The 20,473-nt window shown below is 42.2% G+C and overlaps 4 protein-coding genes across 8 annotated transcripts in view; 1 reads left to right on the top strand and 3 right to left on the bottom strand.

The window, feature by feature from the left end:
- LOC110013539 (NACHT, LRR and PYD domains-containing protein 3-like) overlaps positions 1–719 on the bottom strand; it is a 28,599-nt gene extending 27,880 nt beyond the window's left edge. For all 3 annotated transcript variants that reach the window (XM_023961999.1, XM_023961996.1, XM_023962000.1), the window contains exons 1-2: positions 616–719; positions 429–533 (exon numbers count right to left, since the gene is read on the bottom strand). In XM_023961999.1, the coding sequence (XP_023817767.1) occupies positions 429–533; positions 616–704 (194 nt within the window). In that variant the 5' untranslated portion in view covers positions 705–719. The remainder of the gene's footprint in view (positions 1–428; positions 534–615) is intronic.
- Positions 1–1,335, bottom strand: part of LOC105355262 (NACHT, LRR and PYD domains-containing protein 12) — a 517,064-nt gene extending 515,729 nt beyond the window's left edge. Inside the window, exon 1 of the mRNA XM_023961973.1 lies at positions 1,318–1,335. The gene's annotated coding sequence lies outside the window, so the exon portion shown is untranslated. The remainder of the gene's footprint in view (positions 1–1,317) is intronic.
- LOC101172629 (zinc finger protein 436-like) overlaps positions 1–20,473 on the top strand; it is a 1,005,429-nt gene that overhangs the window by 361,051 nt on the left and 623,905 nt on the right. The window lies entirely within an intron of this gene.
- Positions 1–20,473, bottom strand: part of LOC110016657 (zinc finger protein 502-like) — a 970,715-nt gene that overhangs the window by 416,859 nt on the left and 533,383 nt on the right. The gene's annotated exons all lie outside the window — the stretch shown is intronic.

The raw sequence follows: 20,473 nt of genomic DNA, 5'->3' as shown, positions 1-20,473 counted from the left end.
TGTTTGGATCAACAGTTTCCAGCTTTCAGCATTTTCTGTCAGTCAATCCAGACTTTTTTCTAGAAAAGCTGATTCCAATTCTCCATGTAGAAATGGAGAAATTCTGAGAGCAGAAAGTCAAACTAGAACAATGTGATGTTTGGAAAGCATGAAAATCTGAATCCTAGGAGTCTGCAGTGATTCTTCTCATTAGACTGGAGCTGCTGTCAGTCAGAGTCAGCAGTCAACATGTTTTCTTCTCCAACATCTCTGATGTCTCTCAGAGACTCTCAGAAGACTCAACTGAAAAGATCTCATCACACACATGATGCTCCAAGTGAGTCTGACCAGAGAGATCCAGAACTGAACCAGACCTCAAGTCCTTCATCTGAAAACTGTTGATCATCTGAACTAGAATCCAGCCTCCAAAAACTCTGACAAACACTCACTGGTCCACTCCTGAATGGATGTCCTTGAAGTCTGGAGGTTTATCCCTTGATCTGTCACTCCTGAAGGACCCACAGCTGTATCCAGATCCAGATCCAGGTTGGTTCCTGTGAAGAATGAAGGTTGCTGGTGTGAGTCCTGAGCTCTGACATGGAGAAGATCATGGACAGTTGGAGATGTTCATCTCACCTCTGAGCTTTGCTCTGGTTGTCATGGTTACCATCTCTGCTTTTTTTAGAGGGAGGGGCTCCCTGCTGTGGTTCCTCCCACTGATCCATGCTGCTGGATTGACTGGATCCACATCAGCTCACACACAACTTCCACCTTCACCTGCAGAGGAAACCCTCCTCATCATCAGAGGAAGCTGCCATCAGCTGCTGCACTTCTACTCTCCCTCCACCAGGTGGAGACATGGAGCTGCAGCAGCAACATTTCCATTCAGTCACTTTGACAAAGAAACAACAAACTTCCTGTTTCTACACTTCAGGAAACATGAAGCATCATGAAAAACAGACAGAAATCAAAGAATGAGGGGAAAAGAAAGAAAGACATGAATTATTCCTCTCAAAGCTCCAACAGAGACTTTCTCATGAACTTTGACCTCCACACAGACTTGGATGGAGGAGAACAGGAAGGTTTGGAGTCAGAAATGAAAAAACCCAACAAGCATCAGCCTATTGTTGTTGAGGTGATGAAGAAGAGTCCTCCATGTTGTTGATCCAACAATGATGAAGCTTTGGAAACAGCAGAGTGATGAGAGTTTGCAGAGAAAGAAGAAGATCTTCTCCAAACATTCAGAAACAAACAGTCAAGTTAGTGAAGACAAAGTTCCAGAAACAAACTCACTTCAGTTTCTGCAAAGAGATGAAGAGGAAGAAGAGTCTCCCTCACCGTGTCAACGCAGCTGCAGCACTGATCACTGACTCACAACCAGGAAGAGTCCACCTGGTAGGAGGCGGGGCAGCACAGGTGGGCGGGGCAGCACAGGTGGGCGGGGCAGCAGGTGGAGCAGCTGAAGTGGTAATTTAATGTCAGATTCAGACTGTGAGCCTTCCTGGAATCAAACCCTCAACCTGCCTGTTGTCTACCAAGTGAACAGCCACTGTCCACAGTCAGAGGATCAGGATCTGATCAGGTTTTGTCCTGACATGAAAAAGGGGGCGGGGCTTCTTGTTGGAAGTGAAATGACTGTCAGGAGCTGCAGGATGTTTGTTTCCTGAACTAAAGACAGAGAACAGGTTCAAGAAGAAACCTGACACCACCTGACAGCAGCTGAGAGGAGGGGCGGAGCTTCAAGCTGATTGACAGACTGTTGATCTCAGTGACTGAGAAAGGTGAGGTCATGTGACCTTCTGCTCCCAGATGTGCATGAACTCCCCTCATCTGTCATCTACTGACACTGAAGCAGAAACTCCTGATGGAGATGAAGGGAGGGGCCTGACTATTTCCTGGAAACAGCTCCTTCTGATCATCAGTCAGACTCAGAGGAACAGAGAGTTTGTTCACATGCAGCTCAGGAAAATGGCTGACAGTGAAGCTGAGAAGCTTTTCTTTCCATGTCTGTTGGAATCACAACGTTTCAAATCCACAAGATCCTAAAAGTGAAGCAGAAGCTGAGAAAGAAGCAGATTGAAGTCAGTGTGGGAACAAGTCAGGACAAGCAGAGATTTGATCACAAAGCCAACGGTGAACCACATTCCTGAAGGACGTCTGTGTTCCTCAGTAACAGGGCGTGTCTGAACAGCTGCAGATTCTGCAGAACATCAAGGTTTCCTGCAGCTGGATTGAAGGAGAGCTGCCCCCTGGTGGACAGGAACTCAGCAGTGCAGCTTCAGGATGGAGTGGCTTCCAACAGATCAGATCAACGTTCTGCTCTCTGCTAAAGAGGCAGAACGTCTCCTTCTAAGAAGAATCCAGAGTTCCTGATCACAAACATCAACTGAAGCCCAAATCAGAGCTGATCAGACTGCATGGAGCCCAAGCTCCAGAAAAGAGGAGAGAAGAAGAAGTCGTCCACATGAAGCTTCACCTTAGAGGAAAAGAGGAGCTGCTAAACTAAAGTACTCGAGTACTGAGGAAGACTTTCAACCTCTGATTTATTCTGTAGAACATTTGGAACTAGAATGTAGAAAGTGCTTCAGTTCCATCAGCTGTCAGTCTGCAGCAGCTTCATCTGCTGCCTCCATCCTCTCTCTGTGAGTCTCTGCAGAGTTTTTCTGCAGCAGCAGCAGCATCAGAGCCAGAGAGCCAAAGAAAGTGGAAAGTCTGAGAAGGAAGCAGCTCTGAAGCTCTGCAGCTGACGGTGCAGCTTCAGGACTCATGAGGAGGAGCACATGCACGGCTCTGATGCTGCTGAACGTCTGACTGAGATGATCCACATTCAGAAGAGAGTTTCAGAGTCAAAGACGTGTGGAAGAAGAGAATCCTGAAGGTTTCTGTGCAGACATGAACTCAGTCAGAGAGCGTCTGAATGTTGGAGGATCCAGAAGAAACCAGGAGCTCATATTGAGGTTCAATTAAGCAGTTTATACGTTTCTTTTTAAATAAAGTTTCTGCACATGACCCGGAAGTAAACAGCATGAGGCGCTAGCAGCGTTAGCTTGTTAGCAGGCTAGCAGCGTCAGCTTGTGTTGAGAGGACGGTGGTGTTTTGTTGGGACGTTTGTGAGGTTTTTGGACAGAAAGGACGATACGTGGTTCGTGTGGGAACTCTCAGCATTTTCCAAAGTCTCGTAAATGAGTGAAGAAGTGTTGAGCGGAAAGACAACGTGGCTGTGATTGTGAGACTAGCAGATGATCGATCTGAGCTGCAGTGAAGAGGACGGCGGTGTTTGTGGGAGTTGGAGCTGAAGATCGGTCGTCATATTTATAGATTGATTTAGCTTAAATAACAGAATTTAAAGCAGACAAAACATTAATATAAACATCCAGGTGGCAGATCAAATTCATTAAAAAAAGTTAAAACACATGAAATTAAAAAAAGGAAAAAGTTAATGTCAGGAATGTCTGTAGAAATGTTAAACTAAAGGGTAAAACTACAATGAAAATGATTAATTTTTTTTTAATTAATAAGACTATAATAAAGCATTTTTTTTTCTAATTACCACATTCTAAAGTATTTCATCAAGCTCCATCTGCGATTGTATGTTTGTGGACATTTAGTTTTTATGCGGGGGCCAGAGTTGGTGAAATCGAGGGGAACCTTAGGATGTTAGCTCAGAGTAAGTCCAGGTTCCGTCGAGTCGTGATTCACGCAGGCGGTAATGATGCCCAACGGAGACAATCAGAGGTGGTTAAGTTAAACGTAGCTTCGGTGTGTAAACTGGCTAAGACGATGTCCGACACTGTAATTTTCTCTGGTCCCCTGCTGAAGTTAGTCAATGATAAAATGTACAGCAGCTTTTCATAATTTAAACGCTGGCTTTCTAGATGGTGCCCAGACGACGGCGTTGGTTTTGTGGATAACTGGAGCGCCTTTTGGGGGGGAAGTCCGGTCTCATGCGGAGAGATGGCGTCCATCCTGATTCTCCCGAGCACATTTTTAGTGCAAGGGGTGTAGACTTCCAACAAACTTAATCCTGATTTGTGACAGTAGTTGACATTGAAATGTTGACTCAGACAAATCATATGTTAACTGTTGTCATCTGGCTCCATCCATATGCATCAGGAAAATGGCAGCTGAATTGACTTTTGGTTGGAGCTGAAATTAAGAATTTTTTTATGGGAAACATCACACTGGCTTGGTCCAGATCACTTAAACAATCAGTGGGTCCTCCTTTGGTTTCTGTCTTTGTCTGCACCTGTGCAGACTTCCTGTAGAGGTCAGAATTGGACAAAAACAACAAGTGGAAGAACATCAACACTATAGAAAAACAAACAAATTTCTATGCAGAATACAAAAACTCAGAACTCAGTCCTGAGTTCAGCAGTCAGAACTGGACCTGGGGAGTCCAGCTTTGGAACCTGCAGAGAACCAACAAACAGCAGAAACCCACACTGTTGGAAAGACTTCACACTTCTGACCGATGTTCATGTCCACTTTATTCTTCACAGATTGGAACAGAACAATGAGAACCAAAAAGAACAGAGAAACAGGGGGGTATTCCAGGAAGCATGTTTAAACTAGCCTGACTTTAAGCCTGAACTCTGGCTGAAATCCGCCTGAACTTGCTTACTCTGGGTATGTCGGTTCCAAAAGACCGGATATGAGTTGGCGTAATTACGCTCGACTTGGTAACCCTGGGTTAAAGCATGTGCACAGCAGGTACATAAAGACATTCTCAATAGATCGCCGATTTCTGGAGTCACCATGGAAACGCACGGTGAAAAAAAAAAAAACGCTGTACTTCAGTGAGATGGAGTCTGAGATTTTAATGACGGCGTTTGAAGATTACACGTCCATCAAAAAAGTAACACGGCTGCATCATCAGCAAAAGAAAGAGTTTCTGCGTGTACAAAAAGAGCAGACAAAGTAAACGCACGAGTTTCTGATCTTGTTTTTTCCTTGTGACGCATATATATATACACAGACAACGGGTGGAACAGCACTTTTCTAATAACAACCCGCGGGAGATGTGGAGAGGCATCAGAACCATCACAGACCACAGGAGCAGCATGCAGCAGACCACTCGTGACCCCACCCTGCCTGACACTCTAAACACCTTCTTTGCACGCTTCGAGACGCCCGGCAGCAGCAGGGACTCTGGTCCTCTATTACAGCTGGAGGAGCAGTCCCAGCCTCTCGTCCTGCAGCTACGTCAGGTGAGCTCCACTCTGAGGAGGATCGACACCAGCAAAGCCGCAGGACCAGATAAGGTGTCAGGTCGGGTTCTGAAGCTGTGTGCACATCAACTGGCTGGAGTTTTCCTGGACATCTTCAATTGGTACCTGCAGCTCACCTCAGTTCCTGTGTGCCTCAAGTCCTCCATCATCGTGCCGGTGCCAAAAAAATCCTCTGTCTCGTGCCTCAATGATTACCAGCCGGTCGCTCTGACACCGGTGATCATGAAGTGCTTTGAGAGGATCATCCTGAACCACATCAACGACATCATCCCTGTTACTCTGGACAGCCATCAGTTCGCTTACAGGGAGAACCGATCGACAGAGGACGCAGTTTCATTAGCCCTGCATGCTACCCTGTCCCACCTAGAGCATCCTGACACCTATGTCAGGATGTTATTTGTGGACTTCAGTTCAGCCTTTAACACGGTGATCCCGGACAAGCTGACACTGAAGCTCCACAACCTGGGTCTGCCTGCCTCCCTGTGCCTCTGGATCAAAGACTTTCTCACCAACAGGCCCCAAGTGGTGAGAATCGGGGACTCAACATCATCCACTCTGATCCTGAGCACAGGAACACCACAGGGGTGTGTCCTCAGCCCCGCCCTCTTCACTCTGTTCACCCACGACTGCTCCGCTATTCATTCCACAAATCTGGTTTTAAAGTTCGCCGACGACACCACCGTAGTAGGTCTCATATCCAACAATGATGAGACTCACTACAGAGAGGAAGTTCAGCACCTGACAGGATGGTGTGCTGACAACAACCTCATCCTGAACACTTCCAAGACCAAAGAGATTATTGTGGATTTTAGAAGGACTAGAAAGGTGGCACACCCCCCCCTCCTCATTAACGGGGAGGAGGTGGAGCGAGTGGACCACATCAAGTTCCTGGGGATCCACATTACATCTGACCTCACCTGGTCGCTGCACACATCCCACCTGGTGAAGAAGGCTCAGCAGAGACTCTTCTTTCTAAGGAAGCTTAAAAGAACAGGGCTTTCATCTAAACTTCTGGGGAACTTCTACAGGGCAACCATTGAGAGCATCCTCTGTCTGAGTGCTACGGTGTGGTACGGGAGCTGCACCGCTCAAGACAGGAAGGACTTGGCCCGGGTGGTGAAAACCGCACAGGAGATTGTGGGAGGACCCCTCCCACAACTCAACTCAGTGTACGACAGCCGGGTCCAACGGAAGGCTGGTCGTATTGCTGCAGACCCCACCCACCCAGGACATAACCTGTTTGTACCTCTTCCCTCTGGGAAGAGATACAGGAGCATCAGAACTCACACAAACAGACTGAGGAACAGCTTCTTCCCAAGAGCAGTGAGGTCCATCCCCCCCCCCCCCCCCCCCCCACATCACACAACTGGGTCAACAAAACCGCCCCTCCCCCCAGACTTAACATAACCCACTAACCCCTGTCAGCACACAGCTGACAATGCCCTGACTGTATTTTAAACTACGTATGCAATATTCATGCTGTATGTGCAATATCCATTCTAATGTGGAATATTCACCCCACTCTACTGTACAGTTTTTAAGTATTTATGCCTTATATAGCTCCTTATTCTTATTTTATTTTATTCTACCTTTTTATATTGTTGGACGAGAGTTGCTGGAAAAAATTTCATTGTGCACTGCAGAATGATAATAAAAGATTCTGATTCTGATATATATATATATATATATATATATATATATATATATATATATATATATATATATATATATATATATATATATATATATATATATATATATATATATATATATATATATATATATATATATATATATATATATATATAAAACGTATGCCAACTTAAATGAATTACTTCTTTTGGGAACAAAAAATTGAGTTAAATTTATTCAACCTAATTTCTTACGTCTATAAAACTCAATATTTGTTTATACAACTCAAATTTATGTATTTATCTAACTAAATGTCATATTACTCCAATTCAATTAATCTTTTTTTCATCTTAATTAATTATATTTCTTGAACTCTCAAATGTCTAAGTTTGAGCCGGCAGATATACTCATTTTTATAATAAAAAAGGCCGGGGGAAAAATGCACGGGGTGCAAGAATTCGTTAAAGAATTAACTGTCATTGTCTTTACAGCCTTACATCGTAGGGCTGCTATAAAACCTCATCATCCTCTCCTTCACTCTCACTCATGGTACAGAGACATCAGCTCAGTAGGGCAAAATAACTCGGCGAAACACGGCAAAACACAGTAAAACAGCTAAACAACTAAACACACTTGGTCAAAAACCCACACTTAAACCCAAATCCATCCAGACAGGCAAAGGGAATGATATCCCACAATCCTTTGCGGTGCCATTCTAACAGCAGCACCAAAGTTACACCTACTTAATTGAATTAATTTGAATGAAAGTAAAATAACTGTCTGAAAACTACGTGTAATTTCTAAACTGACTTACAAAAAAAAAGATTTATCTTAACTGAAACAAATAATTAAGTTAGATCAAAGTAAAAGAAAATATTTTTCCAACATCCATATGTGGTCTTATCACCATCGCACTGTGGAAAAAGTATTATTTGAGCTTCTTCATCCACTAAATCATCTTCAAATGGACACTCCATGCTGCTTCACCTCTCTGAAAACAAACTAACTTTCACTAACCTAACTTATCGTGAGAGCTAGCATAACCTGCTTTCTGGAATAACCCCCAGTTCTAATGTCTACTAGAAAACATGAATCACAAGAACCCCAGACACAAACACCATTCTGGCTCTTTATCCGCCTCTTCCTGAATACATTTTTACTTAATTCTTTCTTCACTGAACTTTTATTTGCTTGGAAGACTAAACAAAATATAAACTGTATATTTTTTTATATATTATATTTATTTTTTTATATTAAAAACATTATTGAAATGTTCACGAACCACATAGTGTTAGATTTAGAGATGTATAGAATAATTCTAGTTTCGCCATGGTAACACATAGACTTAGACAACATTGTTTTAGCTTATACCACTGTCTGGGTAAATACTCTATTCTGATTGGCTGCTGGGTGTAGAATAAAAAGTGATAAACCAGTCATAACCGCAGGCCTAAAAATGAAGTTCCGGTCACATAGGTTTAATGTTCTATATAACTGCACTGGCATCTTTACCACCACCTTTAGCTTCCTCATCTGGACAAAAACTAGGGGTAAGATGCGAACTTTATCTCTGAACTGATGCTTCATTTACCACATTTTTGTTTGCTGCTGTAGCCAAAATCAGTGCCGGCTCCGCCGATGCAATCATGTTACTGTAACAATGTACCACATCATGTAACAAATAGTCCCCTTTTTGTGAAAAACACATTTTAAATACAAAAACTAACAAGAATAAACTACCAAAAACTGATTGATTATTTATTCTTTTTATGAGTGGCCATGGTATAAGCAGGTTAACGGTCTTCAAAATATGCGAAATTAACACATTTTACAGAAGCAAGGGAACACACTTCCACGGTGTAGAAAAATGCACACTGAGTCTGTCAGTGTCCCTTACATAAAAAACAAACACAATGTTTAACTCAAAAACTTTTAACAATATAACAAAAGTACAAAAATCTACTAAGAAATATCAACCAACAAAAATGGAACATTATCAACATTTCTCTAAAAATCAAATCTATGAATTTCATGAATTTAAATATCTTAAAAAGTGAAACTCCATTATGTTTAAAATCAATACACAATCCCTTTTTTGAGATATGTGATCATAGCGGTGTATAGATGACAAACACCTAAAATTATTGTCTCAGAATCAGAAGTCAGAAGAATAAAAAAAAAGGTTTTCAGGACTCATGTCAGATTTCAGAAAAACTGTTCACTTCAATGCATCCAATAATCGCTTCTGCCTCCTTATTACTGAGTAACTGCATCAATGTGGTCTGGAGGCCATCAGCCTATGTACATCTAATGAAAGATCCGGCTGCTTTGATAGCTGACCAGTTTCTCTTCTGCATGCGTCCTCTTGTTTTAAGGTCAACTACATAACTAAAATTTTTATCACATACTTTACACAAAAAAGGGTCATTTGAGACTAAATACATCATAAAAACTTGTTTTATACTGTTTACACTGAAAAGGCTTCTCTCCTGTGAGTTCTCATGTGTCTTTTGAGATGAGATAAAAAACGAAAACTTTTTTCACATTCTTTACACGAAAAAGGCTTATCTCCTGTATGAGTTCTGATGTGTGTTTTCAGACTAGATACACAACTAAAACTCTTATCACATTTTTTACAAGAAAGAGGCTTTCCTATTTTATGAATTCTCATGTGTGTTTTGAGACTAGATGTCTGATTAAAATATTTTTTACATTCTTTACAAGAAAAAGGCTTCTCTCCTGTGTGAGTTCTCATGTGTGTTGTGAGATTAGATGCACAACTAAAACTTTTATCACATTCTTTACAAGAAAAAGGCTTTTCTCCTGTGTGAGTTCTCATGTGTGTTTTGAGATCAGATAAATTACTACATCTTTTACCACATTCTCCACAAGAAAAAGGCTTCTCTCCTGTGTGAATTCTCATGTGTACTTTGAGATATCAAGAGATGTCATAAATATAAGTAAAACCTTTGTCACATTCTTTGCAGGAAAAAGGGGCTTCTCCTGTGTGAGTTCTCATGTGTGTTTTGAGATCATAGATTTGAATAAAACATTTATCACATTCCTCACAAGAAAAAGGCTTCTCTCTTGTGTGAATTCTCATGTGTCTTTTGAGATGAGATAAATAACGAAAATCTTTTTTACATACTTTACAAGAAAAAGGCCTCTCTCCTGTATGAGTTCTCATGTGTGTTTTGAGATGAGATAAATAACTAAAACTCTTCTTCTGATCTCTGTTCTGTGGGTCTGTGTCTTGATCTGTAGTTGTTGTTGATTCTTCATGTTGGTTTCCTTCTTCATCCTGACTATCAGTTACATTAAAGCTCTGCTGATTCTTAAGATCTGCTTCACTGTTCTCATTTTCCTCATAAGTAGGAATCTCCACCAGGGTATCAGTTTCCTGCTTCAGATCAAGCTGATCTTCCTCCTGACTGAAGAGCCCATCTTTAATCTGTGGAAGTTGTTGTTCCACTTGTTCCTCTTTAATCTGTAGAGGTTCTGGTTCCTGCAGTTCCCCTTTAATTTGTTGGGTATCTGGTTCCTGCAGATCCTCTTTAATCTGTGAAGGTTCTTGTTCTTCATGTTCCTCTTTAATCTGTGGAGGTTTTGGTTCTCCATGTTCCTCTCTAATTTGACAAGGCTTTGGTTCCCCCTGTTCCATTCTTAAATTGCACTGTTGGTTGCACAGATCCTCTTCACTTGCATAATGCTGAGGGAGGACTGCAGGGACAAAAAGACAAAAAAGGAGACCTTTTATACTTTTAAAGGTCTTTGTGTATTGTCAAGAAATAGTCTGTCTTAGTTCGCTTTCACAGTTAAGACAGAGGAGATGTCAGTCTTTCAGTCTTCAGTAGGTCAAACACCTAATTAAAGAAACGTATAAGTTTTCAAAAAAAGTTAAAGACTACATTTTAATAAACACACGGTCCCCACACTGAGATTTTAAACGGCGTGCGCGTGGCGAGCTAGCAAAGTGGCGCACTGTTATAACTCCTATGTTTTTCAAAGGACTACTGTGAAATTTGAATGCATGATCGTTGCATGAAATGATCGTTATCAAACCAACTGTATTTTGCTTGGAAACATATTGTTTCCAAGCAAAGATCCATGAATGTCTTGTTTTCCTCGTCTGAGCTGAAATCTGGATCAAAACTGTATGGCTAGATAGATCTGATATTGCTGTTATTTTTGTTGCACTGTAATGTTAGGGTAGTGAAGGGCTGTAAGCTAGCGGGAGAGAGTGTAAACAAAGATTTTATGGGATAGTAGTGGTGGATTTCTTCCATGTCAACAGTCTCTCCACAGATCAGAGATACATTTCTACACCCGCGCAAATGATTGGCGGTCACGTATGTGTCGGGAGCAGAATCAAACACACACACACACACACACTGCCAAATTACTTTTACTATTAATTATTTATTTTTAATACCCTCTAATGGCTTGAGTGTGGTTTAAGTGTGAAACATTAATGAAATGAGGCACAGTATATGGAAAATATGACGAGACGCAAAGAGCCGCACGCTCATTGGCCAAGAGCCGCATGCGGCTCGAGAGCTGCATGTTCGCCACCCCTGCTCTAGATGCATGCGAGGCTTCACCTGTGCTCTCTAGTAAAGACATCTTCTCAAAATATTTTATATTGTCCAGTAATAAACAGACTGCAGACACTTTGTCGACTTTGTGGTAGCCATGAAGCCTGACACCTAGAGCTGTGACGGTGTCGGATTTTTTATCACCGGGGTGATGAACCACGAGGGGGCGCGGTGTCGCGGTTAACCGCAGCCCCCCCCCCCCCCCCCAAAAAAGAAAAAAACTCAAAATCCCCCGGCGGCTCCATTGGAAAGTTATATAATTACAACGTACTGTTCTTTATTAACAAATAACAGTGACAACTAACTACTACCTAGATTGACTGTGACCGTGTGAGTGCGGTGCGTCTTGTCGGACTAGAAGGAAGGTGCGCACACGTGTGTTGGGGGTTGATTCTTCTGCAGCGGACCACTCTCCAGCGGCATGCGAGTTTCACCTGTGCTCTCTGGTACAGGTGTCTTCTCAGAATATTATGTATTGACCAGTAATACAAAGACTGCAGACACTTTTCCGGTAGCCATGAACGCGGGGCAGGAGGCTCCGCCTTTATTTATACAGACACGTAACTTTGCTCTGCACAAATAGTTCCCAAACAAAGAAATATTCATGGAAATCTAACAGCGCGCGTTCATGTTTGTGTTACAGAGTAACTAAGAACAGTAATACCCCCGCCCGCCCCCGCTCCCCCCCCCCCGCCAACACAAAATCCTCCGGCAGGCGGCCGTGTCGCGCACTTAAGAACGCACGCAGCTTGTAATGGCTTGTAAATTAATAATTAGAACGCAGTAAATTTGTCGTATTTCCTCGCAAGACAGAAACTTCTGTTGTAGAATGAGCATGTGTGTTTATCTGCAACTAGGGTTGGGTGATGTCCCTTAAATTGGCCGTTGACGATGGTTGCTGTCAACCATAGGGATGGACGATGACATCGCCGGGGGGGGGGGGTATTTTTAATTATTCGTTCTTATAACTACGATTCGTTATTTTGCTTTTTTCATTTTATTTTCCAACTAATGACTAATCTGCGATGATCCAGTATAAACTGAGGGAAGTGACTAACAAAAAAAGTAACAAACTAAATAGAAAAGAAGTGGTCCGCTCCCGCACTTAACTAGCGAAGTGGACCGGCGGAGTGCGGATTTACAGCTTTGTGTTTGATGGGAAGGGGGGGGGGGGGGTACATGAGCGGTATGTGTGGGAGATTTAAGACTGCGATCCGTCCCGCAGCTCTAGGGGTACTAGCTACCGAACTCAGAACCGGGTCTAAATAATGTGTGTGTCGGAGCACAGCTCGGATCGTCAGCACACACACAGCAGTTTGAGCTTCAAAGCAGAAATGTGTCTGAGTCCTTCGAAACCGTTCAAACATTCACATGGATTTGTGTTTCCAGTCGTGTCCCGACTAAATAAAGGCTGATGTTATTCACAGGATGCAGCGCCACCCAAAGCTAATGTTGTTAGCCCGTGTTAGCATACTGCTAATCCTGGCTTCGTTCAGAAAAAGCACTGACCACACAGATTAAAATTCAAATGATGAGCGAACAGGTGTTTCATAATAACCGTAACATTATTAAAAGCACGTTTAGAAGATCAACTCGTATTTTACCGAGCTGACATGTCATTATATATAGCTGCTCGGCGCTGTTATTGTTTTGTATTGAATTGTTACCTTCAATAAAGTTTGAAGAAAAAAAAGCCGCTCGGCGGAATTTATATTTCCCTTTCCGGCTTGTCAAACCCTACTGCGCACGTGCGAATGATTTATTCCGACGGAAAGTGTGACCTTAGTGAACGTTTTTTATATTCTGAAAACATTTTTCTGGGCCCATCTACACGCTTGGATTCTAATCCGACTATTGATCCCATCAAGATATTTTGTACATGTAACCACGGCTTATGGTGTTGACTCGCAACATGACGGGGGCGTGGCATCACGATGGTGGTCTCTCCATCGGGATGTCAGTCACCCATCACGATGGACGATGATATCGTCCATCGGCACAACCCTATCTGAAACAGCGCACTTGTGTGTAAGTAGACTGTGCCGCGTGCTTCTAAGGCCGCCTTTACACTGCGTGGTTCAAGTGACCCAATTCCGATTTTTTCCTCTCATGTGGCACAGATCGGATATGATCGGTGAACAGGATGAAGCGCATGGATTCCATTTTTCTCAGATCGGATACAGGCCTCTCTCATATGTGGAAATAAATCGGAAACGAATCGGATACGTGCATTTGCGTGTGCCATGTAAGCAGATTTTGCTGTCAGCGTGTTACCTTTCAGCCTCAGGCTTCAGACCGTAGTCGGAAACCGCTGTTATGTCCGGTCTGGTCCCAGTTGGGATGCAAACGGTAACTAATGAAGTGGGACACCGTTGCTCTGGAACAGGCTAGAAGCCGTTTATTTCTTTGGGGGGCATGTAGGATGGGGACCGTGCGTATGTGTAAATGCGGCCTAACACACAGCACCGACAGCTGCGCGCGCGCGCAGGCTAGGTGCAAGGAGAGAAGGAGAAGAGTGATAAAAGGTTTCCCATAGAAACCCTTGAAGTCTGAACACAGGACTAGCAGAAAAAGTGAGCAAAGATGAATATGTTTAATGTGTTTATTATAGTTCCAATCACGCACCATATGCAAAACTTAAAATTTTTTAAAAAAGTTTGGGAAAAAAAGTGCGGTAATGCGGTGATGAGGTCATCACCGCGGTGATGCTGTTATCGTCACAGCCCTACTGACACCCATGAAGAACGCGGGGCAGGAGGCTCCGCCTTTATTTATACAGACACGTAACTTTGCGCCGCACAGTGTGGGTTCATGTTTGGTGTTACAGTGAGTAATTACCCCCCGCAGCTTGGAATGGAAATTAATGATTAGAACGCAGTAAATTTGTCGTATTTCCTCGACAGACGGAAATTTCTGTTGTAAATGAGGATGTGTGTGTGCTTCTAAAACCGCACAATTGTGTGTATGAGAAATGGGAGCCGCATGCAGCTCTAAGAAGAGGCAGTGACGGTTATGGGCAGTGCAACATCACGGAGTGCAGGAGAACAGTAATATAAGGTTTCCCCCAGAAACCCTTGAAGTCTGAACCCAGGGGTTGACATAGCCCAGAAATTTGCACTGGCCCACAGGGCCAGTGGTTTTGAAAGTTACTGGCCCGACACCGCGCACAGCGAGACCCGCCGCTCCGCAGGTGCTTGCAACTTTAGGGGGGTCCGGGGGCATGCCCCCCCGGAAAATTTTAATATGGTGCAATTTGGTGCATTCTGGTGACATCTAACACTTATTTATACACTTTTCAATGACTGAAAATAGAGCATATCAAACTTAAATCTGCTCTAGTCTGTTTCAGATGTTTTGAAGAGAGCACTGCAGTGTAGTAGGAAACACTAGTTAAGAAGTTTTCATGCTGCTTCTAATCACTGCTATTTCACATTTGTTCCTAATCAATAGTTAAGAAGTTTTATTGACTTTTTTGCTCTGACTGCCTTAAGGTTCTGCTTTTTGTTACTGTTGCAAAGTTACATTTACTTTTTAGTTACTTTAGTTACCTAATTAAATTAAATAATTGAAAAATTAAATACAATTAAATTACTGAGATCATTCAGTTAACTAGAAATACTGCTTACAGTGTTGTAAAGAAAAACAAAATGAAGTAGTTTGACATTATACTCCGTTTGAGTCTGAGATTCAGGTATTTTGAGTTGCCTTTGATTCTTTAACATTCAGCTTAAAGCTTAGTGCATACAGTTTCATCTTCAATGCATTCATTAAATATCTTGCTGTCCATAGTACTAACTCCACCCATTACTCCGTCTAACATATTCCTATCTATTCCTGCCACATCTCTGACATGCTTCAGTCTCTCTTCAGTGATGGTGTTGGATTTATGATCATCGCGGTGAAAAACCACCAGGGGGCGCGCTGATATGTGTGTCAGTTTAAATATATCTGCATAAAATGTAATAATAACCCACTGGCTTGTTCCTTCGTTGTTGCTGTTTAACATTGTTTAGTATTGAATTGTTACATTCATTAAAGTTTGAAAAAAAAATTGAGTGAGCACGTGACGCGTGGTGCTCGGCAGTGACAGCCGCGCGCGCAGGCGGGAGAGGAGGAGAAGAGTGATAAAAGGTTTCCCATAGAAACCCTTGAAGTCTGAACACAGGACTAGCAGAAAAAGTGAATTATAAAGACGAGGTAAATCTAAACGTTTTCGCAAAATATACTTTATTGAAAAAGGTGAAAAATGTATTAATTGTTAGATATTTTAGTGGCCCGAGCGGAGAAGTAAAAAATAAAGTCTTGTGGTCCGTACTGCTCGAAAAACAAGACTGGGCCAGCGGACAAATGGCTATGTGGAGCCCTGGAACACAGGAATAGCAGAACAAATGTGTTTAATGTGTTTATTATAGTTCCAATCACGCACCATATGAAGAACTAAAAAAAAAGTGATTGTCACCTCCCTAAATCTGACACAGTCACTTTGATGTCAACATCTGATGTTCCATTTTACGTAATAATTTAAGTAATTCATCTCTGTCATGTGCTTTATATGGAAGCGATAGTGTAGCATAATTAAAAATAAAAGTCAAAACCAGACGGGCTTTTTCCTTTTTAAAATGAAGCTCCATTTTTTGACTTAAAATTAAAAATGAAAAAGCAATCCTTTTTCCTTTTAGTCTTCAACACAGCTTATTCTGTCACTTTGTGATGGTGTGGCACTGTCAGCTGGTGGTGGGACCCACACAGTTTATTTATTTCATGTATAAGACTATTTTCTTTGACCTTCCCAGTGGCCTAATGGAGATCAACGCCCAGTAGGAGGGGCTTATGGGATAATAGGAAGTGTCACAGGAAATGAAAACAGACAGAGACAGAGGTGTCATGACCTGTTGTGCCCTGCATGGAGCAGTTGAAGTGCTCGCAGTTCTTGAATAAAGGAAAGAACACACTCACCTTGGCGCCTCTGCTTTATTTCCCAGAGGGACCCACGACAATAACTTACGAGACTGCGAGGTGGAGATCGGCGCATTATTGGATGCCAACAACCAGATGTTAACTTTAACCATGTCCGATTTTTAAGGTGTGATTAATAAATAAAGCAAATTATCATGACAAAACCATCGTAAAACTGGTATTACCTAAATATAATAATAAACACGAATGTCTGCAACTTTATCATCTCCATGTGTGAAGCATTAGAGACCCAATCGCTGCAGCTTATGGTCGGTCTCGTCCAAACTAATACATTTTATTGTTTGTTTTTTAGCTTTAGCTTTGATTTACTAACTTTGCAGTCCGAGCAGCTGCTTAAAGTCACGTCACGCGTTTAGACAGACAAATGTAGTGAACAGAGTCCGGTAGTTTTCCCTAATAAAACTTCCGTCTGTATCATATGGAAGCGATTTTTGACTCAAAATTAAAATGAAAAAGCAATTCACCAAAATGCTTTTTCATTTCCTTCCTCAACACAGCTTATTCTTTCACTTAATTAAAATGATAATGAAAATGGTATTTAGCATTTCATTTTCAAAAAGCTATCTGCTCAATGTGTAGCTAAATTCATTTAGAAATGTTTAATTTGATCATCAAAATGGATTAACAGAAATACCTTTTCATTTTCAAAATGAAGATGCATCATATGACTCAAAATCAAAATGATAAAGCAATCCTTCAAAATGTTTTCATTTTATACTTAAAAACCGTTTATTGTGTGTCATAATTAAAACGAAAATGAAAAGAGGGGATTGCATTTGCATTTTAACATCCACCCTGCGAACATTGTCCCAATAATCAATTCAAAAACGCATTAGCAGAGGGGAGGCGGGGCGATGGCGTCACTGCTTTCTCTGTGTGTCCGGCTGCTGAGCGACACACACGCACCAGGAGCAGACTGTGTTAGCGGCAGAGAAGACGGCTTTGTGATGGTTGTGAACTTCTGATGATTGTACACAGCTTCTCAGGACTAAGTAGCAGCACTTCCGCTTTCTGCGGTCTTCCTTCTGACGCACCACGGACAAGCTTTGTTTCTTCGGAGCGGCAGCTGCCTCCTTCGTAGCGGAGCGCGAATCTCCGTGACTCAAAGCTCCCAATCGCCGAAGGCGGAAAAGCTGCTAAGATCTGTGAAACCATCATATGAATTTATGTTTCCAGTGGTGTTCAGAACAAAATGAAGGATGATGTAATCCCCACATATTTACACATTTATTTGCAGCTTCGTGCTGATCTTGCAGTTTGATGACAGCTGGAGCCCCATCAACAGATAGCAGATCTCACCATGCTAAATGTTTGGTGGTTGGACAAACACTCACTCAGCGCGAAGCTGCAGGAGACTATCTTCTAAATGTCCTTTTATTACAGTTCTTCTTTCTCTTTCGGCTTCTTCCGATCAGGGGTCGCCACAGCAAACAAGTCGCATGGTAAACTTGGCAATGTTTTACGCCGGATGCCCTTCCTGATGCAACCTTCTCAAAGCAACCGGGCTTGGGACCGACAGAGAGGTAGAGAAGGGAACAGGGAGCAGCCCGGATTCGAACCCAGGTTTCACGGATGGAAGGCGCCGTAAACCAGCACGAGCTAAACCGGCTCCCGTCTTTTTATTACAGTTATGATTATTATTAAGGGCCTGCTCGATCATATTTTTTTAAATCTGTGTGGTCGGTTCTTTTTTCTTCACTGCAAGGTGGACCGAAAAGAGACAGGTTAGCATAAGGTTAATATGCGCTACAAACATTAGCCGTGGAGGAACTTAAAACTCTGAACACGCAATGAGCATCTTGGATATAATTATGTGGGAATTACATCATCCTTTATTTTGTTCTAGACACCAATGGAAACATAAATTCATGTGATGGTTTCTCAGATCGTAGCAGCTTTTCCACCTTCAGAAGCCTTCAATCGGGAGCTTTGGGTCGCGGAGCATCGCGCTCCGCTATGAAGGCAGCTGCCCCGCTCCGAAGAAAAGAAGCTTGTTCGCGGTGCGTCCGAATGAAGACCGCAGAAGGTGGAAGTGCTGCTATGCAGTCCTGGGAAGCTGTGTGCAATCATCAGAAGTTCACAACCATCACAAAACCCTCTTCTCTGCCGCTAACACAAAGCTCCACCACTCCCGGTGTGTTTGTGTCTCTCAGCAGCCAGACACACGGAGAAAGCAGTGACGTCATCGCCCCGCCTCCCTTCTGGAAATGCGTTTTAGAATTGATTATTGCGACAATGTTGAAGGGTGGATGTTAAAATGCAAATACAAACCCCTCTTTGCATTTTCGTTTTAATTATGACACAGAATAAGCGGTTTTTAAGTATTGATTTTTCATTTTAATTGTGAGTCAACCCCAGGCATGAGCCAGGGCTCCACAAGGGATTTCATGTAATTCATGGACACCAGTGAGGTTCACAAATCATTGAAGAAAAAAGGTCCAGCGCAATAGTGGGCATAGATGACCCAACTCCCAACGTTAAAGTGCCTAAGATAGCACAAGGGTTACAAGGTGTGTTTTTTAAGCTAAATAATTCTATAACATTATATTTCATGCTGAAGATATCAGTGTTTCCTCTTCCTCACAGCATCTGTGTAACATCAAATTGAACTGGACCATTTTCCTGAGTATATCCTTAATTATTATTATTTGATAATAAATAAACAAAAATTGATTTGATATCAACTTTAATTCTTGTAGTTCTGTTGTCTATCTCTGCAATGATACCTCCCTTTCTTGGATTGGACAGTAATGAGAAAGTTCTGACACTAAGAACTATCATCTTTAATCTGACTTCAGCGAGACTTCAGGGTTAAAATCTGGGTAGTTTAAATGTGACTTCTGGAATAACGCATCTATGGCACAACGTAATAGATGCAGACTAGACAAAAACACACCAGTTAAAAGACGAATTTTGTATGTTTTCATTTTGCCCTGCTGGATAATAAAAAAGCATTTTTGCCTTGAGGACAAAGAGAGAGGACAGCCACAGAGACTGACAGGTCGTGTTTCTCCACCTGTCCCCTTTTGAAAAAGGTTTGAAAATTCATGCAGACTCTTGTGTGTCTGTTCATTTCCCAACTGCACATTTCATTTTTGGACGTCCTGAACTAGGGTTGGGCGATGTCCCCTAAATTGGCCGTTGACGATGTATGTAGTCAACCATCGGGATGGACGATGACATCGTCGGAAGGGTAGCTATTTTTACATTTTTCGTTCTTATATAACTGCTATTCGTTATTTAGCTTTTTTCATTTTATTTCCCAACTAATGACTAATCCACGATGATCCAGTATAAACTGAGGGAAGTGACTGTAACAAAAAAAGTAACAAACAAAATAGAAAAGAAGTAGTCCGCTCCCCCACTTAACTAGCGAAGTGGACCGGCGGAGCGCGGACTTACAGCTTTGTGTTTGATGGGAAGGGGGTGGGGGGGGGAACATGAGCGGTATATGTGGGAGATTTAAGACTGCGATCCGTCCTGCAGCTCTAGGGGTACAAGCAACCGAACTCAGACCGGGTCTAAAAGTGTGTGTCTGAGCACAGCTCGGATCGTCAGCACACACAGCGGTTTGAGCTTCAAAGCAGAAATGTCGCTCAGTCCTTAGAAAACATTCAAATAATCAGGTGGATTTGTGTTTCCAGTCGTGTCCCGACTAAATAAAGGCTGATGTTATTCCTACATGTTTAACGTGCAGCGCCACCCAAAGCTAGTGTTGTTAGCCCGTGTTAGCATACTGCTAATCCTGGCTTTGATCAGAAAAAGCACTGACCACACGGATTAAAATTCAAATGAGGAGCGAACAGGTGTTTCATAATAACCGTAACATTACTAAAAGCACGTTTAGAAAATCGTCTCGTATATTACCGAGCTGACATGTCAATATATATAGCTGCTCTGTGCTGTTTAACATTGTTTTGTATTGAATTGTTACATTCAATAAAGTTTGAAAAAAAAGCCGCTCGGCGGAAGTTATATCCTCTTCCGGTTTTCAAACCCTACTGCGCATGTGCGAATGATTTATTCTGACCGAAAGTGTGACCTTAGTGAACGTTTGTTATA

Source organism: Oryzias latipes, chromosome 2 (assembly GCF_002234675.1).
Source record: "Oryzias latipes chromosome 2, ASM223467v1".
Taxonomy (NCBI): Eukaryota; Metazoa; Chordata; class Actinopteri; order Beloniformes; family Adrianichthyidae; genus Oryzias; species Oryzias latipes.
The sequence above is the reverse complement of the archived record's forward strand: the minus strand, read 5'-3'. Positions and strand labels throughout refer to the sequence as shown.